Raw genomic sequence first — 13,899 nt, 5'->3', positions numbered from 1 at the left:
TTCTACCCCATTCCAAGACTCAAGTTTAAGGAACCAGTTTACAAAATCACATAGAGCATGATTCCAATTTCGTGGGAAAATATGTTGAGATATTAAACTATGTTTTTCACTTCCTGTATTTCCCCTTGTCTCTTACCCCAGTTCAGATGGGTAGTCTCCATCTTACAGGGCCTCAGAGGAGGGATGGGGCAGGGGAGGAAAACAGAAACTCCGGCTTTTCCAAAAATATCTGAATCATTGGTTCCAATATTAGAATAAGAAAAAACTGAGAAACCTAAGATAAGTAATTTGGATTACTAAGGTGTTCAATACTTAACATGAGTGCTATTTCCCTAAAGATGAAAGGGAGCAGGCTTCAAGATGGCGGAAGAGTAAGACGTGGAGATCACCTTCCTCCCCACAAACACATCAGAAATACATCTACATGTGGAACAACTCCTACAGAACACCTACTGAACGCTGGCAGAATACCTCAGACCTCCCAAAAGGCAAGAAACTCCCCACGTACCTGGGTAGGGCAAAAGAAAAAAGGAAAAACAGAGACAAAAGAATAGGGACGGGACCTGCACCAGCGGGAGGGAGCTGTGAAGGAGGAAAGGTTTCCACGCACTAGGAAGCCCTTTCACGGGCAGAGACTGCAGGTGGCAGAGGGGGGAAGCTTCGGAGCCACGGAGGAGAGCGCAGCCACAGGGGTGCGGAGGGCAAAGCGGAGAGATTCCCGCACGGAGGATCAGTGCCAAGTAGCACTCACCAGCATGAGAGGCTTGTCTGCTCCCCCGCCGGGGCGGGCGGGGCTGGGAACTGAGGCTCAGGCTTCGGTCGGATCGCAGGGAGAGGACTGGGGTTGGCTGCGTGAACACAGCCTGAAGGGGCTAGTGCACCACAGCTAGCCGGGAGGGAGTCTGGGGAAAGATCCGGAGCTGCCGAAGAGGCAAGAGACTTTTTCTTGCCTCTTTGTTTCCTGGTGCGCGAGGAGAGGGGATTAAGAGCGCCACTTAAAGGAGCTCCAGAGACAGGCGCGAACTGTGGCTATCAGCGCGGACCCCAGAGACGGGCATGAGACGCTAAGGCTGCTGCTGCCGCCACCAAGAAGCCTGTGAGCAAGCACAGCTCACTCTCCACACCTCCCCTCCCGGGAGCCTGTGCAGCCCGGCACTGCCAGGGTCCCGTGATCCAGGGACAACTTCCCCGGGAGAACACACGGCGCACCTCAAGCTAGTGCAACGTCACGTGGGGCTCTGCCGCCGCAGGCTCGCCCCGCATCCGTACCCCTCCCTCCCCCCGGCCTGAGTGAGCCAGAGCCCCCGAATCAGCTGCTCCTTTAACCTCGTCCTGTCTGGGCGAAGAACAGATGCCCTCAGGCAACCTACACGCAGAGGCGGGTCCAAATCCAAAGCTGAACCCTGGGAGCTGTGCAAACAAAGAAGAGAAAAGAGAAATCTCTCCCAGCAGGAGCAGCAGATTAGATTTCCACAATCAACTTGATGTACCCTGCATCTGTGGAATACCTGAATAGACAACGAATCATCCCAAATTGAGGAGGTGGACTTTGGGAGCAACGATATATATATTTTTTCCCCCTTTTTCTTTTTGTGAGTGTGTATGTGTATGCTTCTGTGTGTGATTTTTGTCTGTATAGCTTTGCTTTTACCATTTCTCCCAGGGTTCTGTCTGTCTGGTTTTTTTTTTGTTTGTTTTTTGTTTTTTCTTTTGGTATAGTTTTTAGCGCTTGTTATCATTGGTGGATTTGTTTTTTGGTACGCTTGCTCTCTTCTTTCTTTCTTTCTTTTTTTAAATTACTTTTTACATTTTTAAAAAATAATTATTTTTTATTTTAATAACTTTATTTTATTTTATTTCATTTTATTTTTATCTTTTTCTTTCTTTCTTTCTCTCTCTCTCTCTCTCTCTCCCTCTCTCTCTCTCCTCCCTCCCTCTCTCTCTCTCTCTCCCTTTCTTTCTTTCTTTCTCCCTTTTATTCTCAGCTGTGTGGATGACAGGCTCTTGCTGCTCCAGCCATGTGTCAGGGCTGTGCCTCTGAGGTGGCAGACCCAAGTTCAGAACATTGGTCCACCAGAGATCACCCAGCTCCACATAATATCAAACAACGAAAATCTCCCAGAGATCTCCATCTCAACGCCAAGACCCAACTCCACTCAACAACAAGCAAGCTACAGTGCTGGACACCCTATGCGAAACAACTGGCAAGACAGGAACACAATGCCACCCATTAGCAGAGAGGCTGCCTAAAATCATAATAAGGTCACAGACACCCCAAAACACACCAGCAGACGTGGACCTTCCCACCAGAAAGACAAGATCCAGCCTCATCCAGCAGAACACAGGCATTAGTCCCCTCCACCAGGAAGCCTACACAACCCACGGAACCAACCTTAGCCACTGGCGGCAGACACCAAAAACAACGGGAACTACAAACCTGCAGTCTGCGAAAAGGAGACACCAAACACAGTAAGTTAAGCAAAATGAGAAGACAGAGAAACATACAGCAGATGAAGGAGCAAAGTAAAAACCCATCAGACCTAAAAAATGAAGAGGAAATAGGCAGTCCACCTGAAAAAGAATTCAGAATAATGATAGTAAAGGTGATCCAAAATCTTGGAAATAGAATGGAGAAAATACAAGAAACGTTTAACAAGGACCTAGAAGAACTAAAGAGCAAACAAACAATGATGAACAACAAAGTAAATGAAATTAAAAATTCTCTAGAAGGGATCAAAAGCAGAATAACTGAGGCAGAAGAATGGATAAGTGACCTGGAGGATAAAATAGTGGAAATAACTACTGCAGAGCAGAATAAAGAAAAAAGAATGAAAAGAATTGAGGACAGTCTCAGAGACCTCTGAGACAACATTAAATGCATCAACATTCGAATTATAAGGGTCCCAGAAGAAGAAGAGAAAAAGAAAGGGCCTGAGAAAATATTTGAAGAGATTATAGTTGAAAACTTCCCTAATATGGGAAAGGAAATTGTCAATCAAGTCCAGGAAGCACAGAGAGTCCCATACAGGATAAATCCAAGGAGAAACACGCCAAGACACATATTAATCAAACTATCAAAAATTAAATACAAAGAAAAATTATTAAAAGCAGCAAGGGAAAAACAGCAAATAACATACAACGGAATCTCCATAAGGTTAACAGCTGATCTTTCAGCAGAAACTCTGAAAGCCAGAAGGGAGAGGCAGGACATATTTAAAGTGATGAAAGGGAAAAACCTACAACCAAGATTACTCTACCCAGCGAGGATCTCATTCAGAGAAATTAAAACCTTTACAGACAAGCAAAAGCTAAGAGAATTCACCACCACCAAACCAGCTTTACAACAAATGCTAAAGGAAATTCTCTAGGCAGGAAACACAAGAGAAGGAAAAGACCTATAATAACAAACCCAAAACAATTAAGAAAATGGTAATAGGAACATACATATCGATAATTACCTTAAATGTAAATGGATTAAATGCTCCAACCAAAACACACAGACTGGCTGAATGGATACAAAAACAAGACCTGTATATATGCTGTCTACAAGAGACCCACTTCAGACCTAGGGACACATAAAGACTGAAAGTGAGGAGATGGAAAAAGATATTCCATGTAAATGGAAATCAAAAGAAAACTGGAGTAGCAATTCTCATATCAGACAAAATAGACTTTAAAATAAAGACTATTACAAGAGACAAAGAAGGACACTACATAATGATCAAGGGATCAATCCAAGAAGAAGATGTAACAATTGTAAATATTTATGCACCCAACACAGGAGCACGTCAATACATAAGGGAAATACTAACAGCCATAAATGGGGAAATCGACAGTAACACAATCATAGTAGGGGACTTTAACAACCCACTTTCACCAATAGACAGATCATCCAAAATGAAAATAAATAAGGAAACACAAGCTTTAAATGATACATTAAACAAGATGGACTTAATTGATATTTATAGGACATTCCATCCAAAAAGAATAGAATACACTTTCTTCTCAAATGCTCATGGAACATTCTCCAGGAGAGATCATATCTTGGGTCACAAATCAAGCCTTGGTAAATTTATGAAAATTAAAATCGTATCAAGTATCTTTTCTGACCACAACGCTATGAGACTAGATATCAATTACAGTAAAAAAATCTGTAAAAAATACAAACACATGGAGGCTAAACAATACACTACTTAATAACCAAGAGATCACTGAAGAAATCAAAGAGGAAATCAAAAAATACCTAGAAACAAATGACAATGAAAACACGATGACCCAAAACCTATGGGATGCAGCAAAAGCAGTTCTAAGAGGGAATTTTATAGCAATACAATCCTACCTTAAGAAACAAGAAACATCTCAAATAAACAAACTAACCTTACACCTAAAGCAATTAGAGAAAGAAGAACAAAAAAACCTCAAAGTAGCAGAAGGAAAGAAATCATAAAGATCAGATCAGAAATAAATGAAAAAGAAATGAAAGAAACGATAGCAAAGATCAATAAAACTAAAAGCTGATTCTTTGAGAAGATAAACAAAATTGATAAACCATTAGCCAGACTCATCAAGAAAAAAAGGGAGAAGACTCAAATCAACAGAATTAGAAATGAAAAAGGAGAAGTAACAACTGACACTGCAGAAATACAAAGGATCATGAGATATTGCTACAAGCAACTATATGCCAATGAAATGGACAACCTGGAAGAAATGGGAAAATTCTTAGAAATGCACAACCTTCCGAGACTGAACCAGGAAGAAATAGAAAATATGAACAGACCAAACACAAGCACTGAAATTGAAACTGTGATTAAAAATCTTCCAACAGACAAAAGTCCAGGACCAGATGGCTTCACAGGCAAATGCTATCAAACATTTAGAGAAGAGCTAACACTATCCTTCTCAACCTCTTCCAAAATATAGCAGAGGGAAGAACACTCCCAAGCTCATTCTACGAGGCCACCATCACCCTGATACCAAAACCAGACAAAGATGTCACAAAGAAAGAAAACTACAGGCCAATATCACTGATGAACATAGATGCAAAAATCCTCAACAAAATACTAGCAAACAGAATCCAGCAGCACATTAAAAGGGTCATACAACATGATCACGTGGGGTTTATCCCAGGATTACAAGGATTTTTCAATATACACAAATCAATGAATGTGATACACCATATTAACAAATTGAAGGAGAAAAACCGTATGATCATCTCAATAGATGCAGAGAAAGCTTTTGACAAAATTCAACACCCATTTATGATAAAAACCCTCCAGAAAGTAGGCATTGAGGGAACTTACCTCAACAGAATAAAGGCCATATACGACAAACCCACAGCTGACATCATCCTCAATGGTGAAAACTAAAATCATTTCCACAAAGATCAGGAACAAGACAAGGTTGCCCACTCTCACCACTATTATTCAACATAGTTTTGGAAGTTGTTAGCCACAGCAATCAGAGAAGAAAAAGAAATAAAAGGAATCCAAATTGGAAAAGAAGAAGTAAAGCTGTCACTGTTTGCAGATGACATGATACAATACATAGAGAATCCTAAACAAGCTACCAGAAAACTACTAGAGCTAATCAATGAATTTGGTAAAGTAGCAGGATACAAAATTAATGCACAGAAATCTTCTGCATTCCTATACACTAATGATGAAAAATCTGAAAGTGAAATTAAGAAAACTCTCCCATTTACCATTGCAACAAAAAGAATAAAATACCTAGGAATAAACCTACCTAAGGAGACAAAAGACCTGTACTCAGAAAATTATAAGACACTGATGAAAGAAATTAAAGGTGATACAAATAGATGGAGAGATATACCATGTTTTTGGATTGGAAGAATCAACATTGTGAAAACGACTCTACTACCCAAAGCAATCTACAGATTCAACGCATCCCTATCAAACTACCACTGGCATTTTTCACAGAACTAGAACAAAAAATTTCACAATTTGTATGAAAAAACAAAAGACCCCAAATAGCCAAAGCAATCTTTTTTTTTTTTAAGTTTTAAATTAATTATTTATTTATTTTTGGCTGTGTTGGGTCTTCGTTTCTGTGCAAGGGCTTCCTCTAGCTGCGGCAAGCAGGGGCAACTCTTCATCGTGGTGTGTGGGCCTCTCACTATCGCGGCCTCTCTTGTTGCAGGGCACAGGCTCCAGACGCGCCGGCTCAGTAGTTGTGGCTCATGGGCCTAGTTGCTCCGTGGCATGTGGGATCTGCCCAGACCAGGGATCGAACCCGTGCCCCCTGCACTGGCAGGCAGATTCTCAAGCACTGCGCCACCAAGGAAGCCCCAGACAAAGCAATCTTGAGAAAGAAAAACGGAGCTGAAGGAATCAGGCTCCCTGACTTCAGACTATACTACAAAGCTACAGTAATCAAGACAGTATAGTAGTGGCACAAAAACAGAAATATAGACTAATGGAACAGGATAGAAAGCCCAGAAATAAACCCACACACATATGGTCACCTTATCTTTGATAAAGGAGGCAAGAATATACAATGGAGAAAAGACAGCCTCTTCAATAAGTGGTGCTGGGAAAACTGGACAGCTACATGTAAAAGAATGAAATTTGAACACTCCCTAACACCATACACAAAAATAAACTCAAAATGGATTAAAGGCCTAAATGTAAGGCCAGACACTATCAAACTCTTAGAGGAAAACATAGGCAGAACACTCTATGACATAAATCACAGCAAGATCCTTTTTGACCCACCTCCTAGAGCAATGGAAATAAAAACAAAAATAAACAATTGGGGACTTCCCTGGTGGTGCAGTGGTTGAGAATCCGCCTGCCCATGCAGGGGACACGGGTTTGAGCCTTGGTCTGGGAAGATCCCACATGCCGCGGAGTAACTGGGCCCGTGAGCCACAACTACTGAGCCTGCGCGTCTGGAGCCTGTGTTCCGCAACAAGAGAGGCCGCGATAACGAGAGGCCCACGCACCACGATGAAGAGTGGCCCCCGCTTGCCGCAACTGGAGAAAGCCCTCACACAGAAACGAAGACCCAACACAGCCAAAACTAAATATAAATAAATAAATAAATTTATTAAAAAATAAAAAAATAAAAAACAAATGGGACCTAATGAAACTTAAACGTTTTTGCACAGCAAAGGAAACCATAAACAAGACGAGAAGACAACCCTCAGAATGGGAGAAAATATTTGCAAGTGAAGCAACTGACAAAGGATTAATCTCCAAAATTTACAAGCAGCTCATGCAGCTCAATATCAAAAAGACAAACAACCCAATCCAAAAATGGGCAGAAGAGCTAAATAGATATTTCTCCAAAGAAGATATACAGATTGCCAACAAGCACATGAAAGAATGCTCAACATCATTAATCATTAGAGAAATGCAAATCAAAACTACAATGAGGTATCATCTCACACCGGTCAGAATGGCCATCATCAAAAAGTCTACAAACGGTAAATGCTGGAGAGGGTGTGGAGAAAAGGGAACCCTCTTGCACTGTTGGTGAGAATGTAAATTGATACAGCCACTATGGAGAACAGTATGGAGGTTCCTTAAAAAAGTAGAAATAGAACTACCATACGACCCAGCAATCCCACTACTGGGCATATGCCCTGAGAAAACCATAATTCAAAAAGAGTCATGTACCACAATGTTCATTGCAGCTCTATTTACAATAGCCAGGACATGGAAGCAACCTAAGTGTCCATCGACAGATGAATGGATAAAGAAGATGTGGCACATGTATACAATGGAATATTACTCAGCCATGAAAAGAAACGAAATTGAGTTATTTGTAGTGAGGTGGATGGACCTAGAGTCTGTCATACAGAGTGAAGTAAGTCAGAAAGAGAAAAACAAATACCATATGCTACCACATATATATGGAATCTAGAAAAAAAAAATGGTCATGAAGAACCTAGGGGCAAGACGGGAATAAAGACACAGACCTACTAGAGAATGGGCTTGAGGACACGGGGAGGGGGAAGGGTAAGCTGGGACAAAGTGAGAGAGTGGCATGGACATATATACACTACCAAATGTAAAATAGATAGCTAGTGGGAAGCAGCTGCATAGCACAGGGAGATCAGCTCGGTGCTTTGTGACCACCTAGAGGGGTGGGATAGGGAGAATGGGAGGGAGGGAGACGCAAGAGGGAAGTAATATGGAGATATATTTATAACTGATTTACTTTGTTATAAAGCAGAAACTAACACACCATTGTAAAGCAATTATACTCCAATAAAGGTGTTAAAAAAAAAAAAAGATGAAAGGGATGTTCCAAATGGATACAGCCTCAGCACCACCTCCCATATGCTTGATGTTTTTGGAAAGCTCAGGACAGACTTGACAAAGTGGGCATCCTGACTGCCAGTTAGATCCTAATAGTCGTACTGTATTGTCTCTTCTGCAATTTTCTGCTAGTGTTCTGGTACGGATGACTCTGGAATTCAGTAAACCTGGGGGTGGAAACGGGATGTCCAGGAAAGAAGATTTCCCTATGGTGTTTCTGGGCCTTGCTCACCAAAGTAAGTCTGTAGGTCTTTACTGCCTCCTCTCAGCTGAGCACAGCAAGATGGCTCTAACGCAAGTCAAGAAGTTCCCCGTATTTCCTTACCCGACAACTTAAGTCAGAAATGTGGCAATGGACCCCATCTTTATCCATTCTTCTGTTGATGGACATTTAGGTTGCTTCCATGTCCTAATGAGAACCTACTGTATAGCACAGGGAACTCTACTCAATGCTCTGTGGTGATCTAAATGGGAAGGAAATCCAAAAAGGAGGGGATATATATGTATACGTATAGCTGATTCACTTTGCTGTACAGCAGAAACTAACACAACACTGTAAAGCAACTATATTCCAATAAAAATTAAAAAAAAAAAAGAAATACGGCTATATAAAACCCTGTGCCTGGCTTACTGCAGGTGTGGTCTCCCCAGGGATGAAGCACGCATTGAGCTGGCCTCTTCCCAAGACTCTGCAGGTTAGAGACCAAGACCCACAAGGAAAGGGCCCATCTGTGGGATACATAAGACTGGATCTCCAGGATGCCCTGACTTATTTGATCCTCACCCTCACCACTTTCAGACCACGAAGGCAGGAGTTTCTGCCTCATAGCCAACACATCTCATGGAATCAAAATCAGAAAGATCAAGAGAATTCCAGAAGCACAACTTATTTCCTGAATAAACATAAAAACCTATCCTTACTCCCGTATGGCATGGGACACAATAAACTTCCTCAATTACTTAGGGTCCTAGACATAACTAAACTCACCTTTAGTGAATACAGGTTCCTCATTAGATGGGTGATATAATTACTAAGAGGCAGGAAAGAGAATCTGGCAACAAGAGAGAGGAGGTGATTGGGAATGGGCTTTAAATGTTTGGTTTTAAATTTATCACAGAAGAGTGGTCAAGAGTATAAAGGTAAAGGATAGAGAAGAGAAAAAAATGGGGCCTGGATTTTGGAAGGTCTTGTGTGAGAGACCAGTGATGCTGAGTTATAATCCTCTGTAGCCAGCAACACGCAGGGATAGAGGAACAGGGGGAAAACCTACCCTTCCTTCTGATAAAATTCCCCAGGATCTTAAAAGGACTTGTGAAAGGAAGCAGATTAACTTTTAAGTTAACACTTTCAGACCAAGGAGACCAAAAATAAGTCAACCTCGCCTACTCTTTGGGGCCTGTAACATTACACCCCATAATCTGAGATCTATGGTAAATCAGTGGGAAGGTAAGAACACACTGGTGTGAGTTCTAGGTAACAAATAGGAGATCACTCAGTCATTCAACAAATATGGATTGAGCACCTACTGTGTACCAGTGCCAACTCGACCTCAGATCCTGTGCTTTTGGATGTGGCTTTAGGCAAAGAAATGTTCTTGAGGAGACAGACAGGAGACAGAACAAAACTGCTGACCCAGCAGCAGGCCAGTTCATGTTCATTCATGTTTGATGCAAACAAAAGTCAGACTAAAGGGGTTTCCTGCTGAACCTGGCAGTATCTGTGCACCTTAGCAAGAATTTGGCTGGGGCATAACTTGAACAGAGAAGGGAGAACTCCGAAGTAGGCTAGGCTGATCTACTTTGGGTGGACCCACCAGTCTCAATGCACACAAGTGTTTCTCTGCAAGGGAGGGTGTTACCACTCAGACGGTGTGTCCTGGGAGCATGAGACAGCACATACCTGGGCGGGCAGGGTTCCGTGTTACAAGCCTGGCTCATTGCTGGAGGACGGTGGACCATATCACACAAGGAGTCGTTGACCGTCTGCTGGGTCTGGATGTGTAAGCACACTGCAATGGCTTCTTGATGGCCTGGAGGTTGGAAAGAGAAAAAGTGCAAATGACTTAAAATAACTCATTGTGGGGAAAAAAGAAAACAGGGTCTTGAGACTTCTCATTCTTAAGCTACTGCCCTTTTGACCATATTATGTGGCTGCAGGCTGAATTTCAGGGTACACGTGGAGCAAACGACTTTGCATTTTGCAACGTCCCCAGTCTTTGATATTCTCTCCATCACCTTTTAAACTTAGTCCCTCTACCGTCCCTCCCCCAAATATACTCACTTTAAGCCATTAAGGAGCATCCCGACTCCCCATCCACCTTCAGACTGATCTGCATTCCAAATATACTCAAAGCTAGGAGTTCCCGCAAGTGAATCATCAAAGTGTTCCTTCCAAACATATACAATAATTTCCCTAAGAGGAATTTTCACATCAGCTCCTAAAGAATAACACTTTCTTTATATCATTGAATATGTGCTAAATTTGATGCATAACCCTTATTAAAATTTTCATTAGAGTTGGAGTTCCTGTTCACTAATACTATCATTAGTAATATTTCTATTACCAGCAAAAACAACAGCAATGCCTCCCATTGGGAAAATGATTTGCAGTGTATGAAGTGCTTTCAAATACATTATTTGAGCCCACCAGAATCTTGTGAGGTCAAAAGAATGGTATCATTATCTCCATTTTATTAATTTAATCATAAGGAAACACTTGAGAGAGAAATGAAGACCGCAAAAGAGTGGTAGATTCAAAACTGAAAATCAGATTTCCTGCTTCCTAATTCAGTGGTCTTTCTTTTGTACCCGAGGGATTCCAAAGTACAATACAGCCAACCAGCTTCCCTGTTCAAATATGAACTTTCACAGGCACATTTTCCCTTTGAGGCTAGACAGGTCTGTCTGACCCCAAAGCCCATGTCTCAACCACTCTTCTTTTTTTGTTGAGACAAAAAAAAAAATTATTGGAAAATCAGAACTGAACAAAATATAAATGAAACTTTTGATGAAAAAAATCAAATGAAAATTGTAATAGCGACTGACTATGCTATTTGAAATATGCAAATGTATTCAGTTTCATGCAAAAATGTGTGTTCCATTATGTTATAAGATTGTGGTTCTTTTTCCAAATGCCATGTTTCAATTCAACCATTTTACAATATTTCTCAGAATGCAGTACAGGCCAAAAGTATGTATAAAATATGTATTTGAGATGTTCAGTTCTTTTCACTAAATTTTCTTTTGCTTTCTTCAGTTGTAATCTTATGCTCCTGTCCATGGCAGGATGCAGTCTTAAATCTCCATGCATCTTCCATGAACCTTTTTCTTTTTTTAAATAAACACTGGCTAACCTGAAATACGAGGAGACACTGCTACAACATCACACCTTGGGTTCTCACCAGCAAATGTCAAACTTTCTTAGTGATTTTACAGGGACATAGATGTTCATTTTCTAGCAGGTTTCATTTCTTTTTAATCTGAGAAAAATTCAGTTATCTTTCACATATATTTTAATTTGTAATCAAAATTATTTAGAAACTACACTTAGAGACTATTTTGGAACGTTTTCTGGAGATTGAGGGGGTGAGTCTGAAAGCACCAAAGTTATCTCATTTTAACCATTTTGATGGAATTTCACAACATTTGTGACAAATCTTTGGGTCTTAAAGCAACTTTACTCAAAAAAATATAAAAGTTTAATAGGCGATTTAGGATACTTATTGAGGTAGAATGCATTTTCCAAAGACGGCCACGAGAATATCTCCCATCCCACGTACTGGGCCTACAACATGACTTCACCACTTTTCACTTCAAGAGGTTTGAGCAAACCTTTATCCTCAAAAGTAAAAATTATAAAAATAAGTTTACTTCATCTTATACTTAAAATGTGGATAGTAATCGCAAATATGCATTTAGAAGTCATAAAATAAATCAAGTGTTGAAATTTCGATGTAATTTTTGTAATAAATTCCTTTGGTAGCATGAGGCAACATCCTTCACTTCACATTTGACTTCTACAATGTCATAGTAAGAAGGTTGTTTTTCTTTGGCAAAAAAATATCCAAAGCCTACATCAAGAAATGAATTCATAATTAAAGGGTAAAAACACAGACTCTATGAGGGGAAGCAGAGCCAATAAATGAGCTAATACATTCCCTTTTGTTGGTTTAAGGTTAGTTTGAGTTGGATTTCTTGCAAACAAATCTTGACAAATTCAACATGCCAAGTAACGTCACACACACACACACACACACACACACACACACACACACACACCCAGTAAGAAATACCTGGAACAATAAAAAAATCTATAGTCAGAACCTTTAAGATGACACCCACTATTTAACATATCAAATTATTTTTCAAAGTGGGAAAATGATTTGAATAAGAAAATTATGTTGATAAAATAACCAAATAGCCTTGGCCCTTAGAAACAGATGTAATATGCTCTTTTTAAGCACCAGTGGAACATTAACAAAAATTGATCCTATATGAGTCTATAAAGAAAACTGCACTAAATTCCAAAAGCCAGAAATTATGCAAGTAACATTCTTGACCATAATAGAGTCCAACTATAAATGAATAATAAACTATTAACCCACCCCCCAATCCAAACATTAGAATTTTTTAAAACTCATTTCCTATAAAACTCCTAGGTCAAAAAGAGTGACTAGGTTACACATTATTTGTGACAAGAAAAAAGAGAAGAGGAAGCCTTAAAGCAACTTGAGACTAGATGAACATCTCTTGATGATGGTTTTAATATCATGAAATAGATGACTTTTTCCAAGAAAATCTAAATTATGAAATTCACTTTAAAATTAAGACCTTGTATATAACAATAAGCAGGGGGGAAACTTGAAAATGATGTTAAAGATCCAGCCACAATGCTCCCCCCTCAATCCTGCCCCCAAGAGGGAAAAGCAAGAACTGAATTTAGACAGTTGTAGGAACAAATTCTTTCAAACTTTTTAAACAGATAGCATCTATGATATGAACTATTTAAAATTATTGAAAGGTATGGAAAACTCCAATTCATCTCACAAGACTAGTACAAACCTGATGACAAAAATCTATAAAAGAAAAAAAAACCACCCAGATCTACTTCATATAGTGTTGCCTTATACAATGCTATATGACAGATGCAAGCCTAGGGCCATATTGAAAAGAACAGTTAGCATAGGTTTTTCCCTCTGCTGATTAGCCAGTATGATAGAATAAATACTACTATGAACTCCCAGGTAATGAAAAAAAGTAGAACCATAATATGGTATGGACCCAGAGGAGTGCCATTTTGGTATGAAAATGCAAGTTTTATAGCACTCCAAATAGGTGAGTTCTTTTTAGGAGCCAGATGAGGAGACAGCTGGTAAAAATTAAGGACTGTTGAAAGCCATTTGGCCTTATGAAGGGCATCATAAACATCACTGGAGCCTGAAAGGAAGTGACCAATTATATCAAGAGTAGCTGGAAGAAACTACAGCTAGAGGCCTGTTATGATTTGAAGGGATTTGGAGAGAACAAAACAGCTATTGCTGATGTACCATGTCGGGAACACATCTCCATGGGAAGTATGCTAAAATGAGCCCATAGTGGGCCAAATCAGCTTGCAGTC

The 13,899-nt window shown here is 40.2% G+C and overlaps 1 protein-coding gene across 10 annotated transcripts in view; it reads right to left on the bottom strand.

Annotated features, from left to right (window-relative positions):
• The window catches only part of ADAMTSL3 (ADAMTS like 3), a 365,276-nt gene that overhangs the window by 95,260 nt on the left and 256,117 nt on the right, over positions 1-13,899 (bottom strand). For all 10 annotated transcript variants that reach the window (XR_011075723.1, XM_068558758.1, XM_068558696.1 and 7 more), the window contains one exon: positions 10,183-10,312. Coding sequence is in view for 9 of the 10 variants with exons in the window: in XM_068558758.1 (XP_068414859.1) it covers positions 10,183-10,312 (130 nt within the window). In the remaining variant the exon portion in view is untranslated. The remainder of the gene's footprint in view (positions 1-10,182; positions 10,313-13,899) is intronic.

This window comes from Eschrichtius robustus, chromosome 1 (genome assembly GCF_028021215.1).
Source record: "Eschrichtius robustus isolate mEscRob2 chromosome 1, mEscRob2.pri, whole genome shotgun sequence".
In the NCBI taxonomy this organism is placed as follows: domain Eukaryota; kingdom Metazoa; phylum Chordata; class Mammalia; order Artiodactyla; family Eschrichtiidae; genus Eschrichtius; species Eschrichtius robustus.
This window is presented reverse-complemented; position numbering and strand designations above follow the sequence as displayed.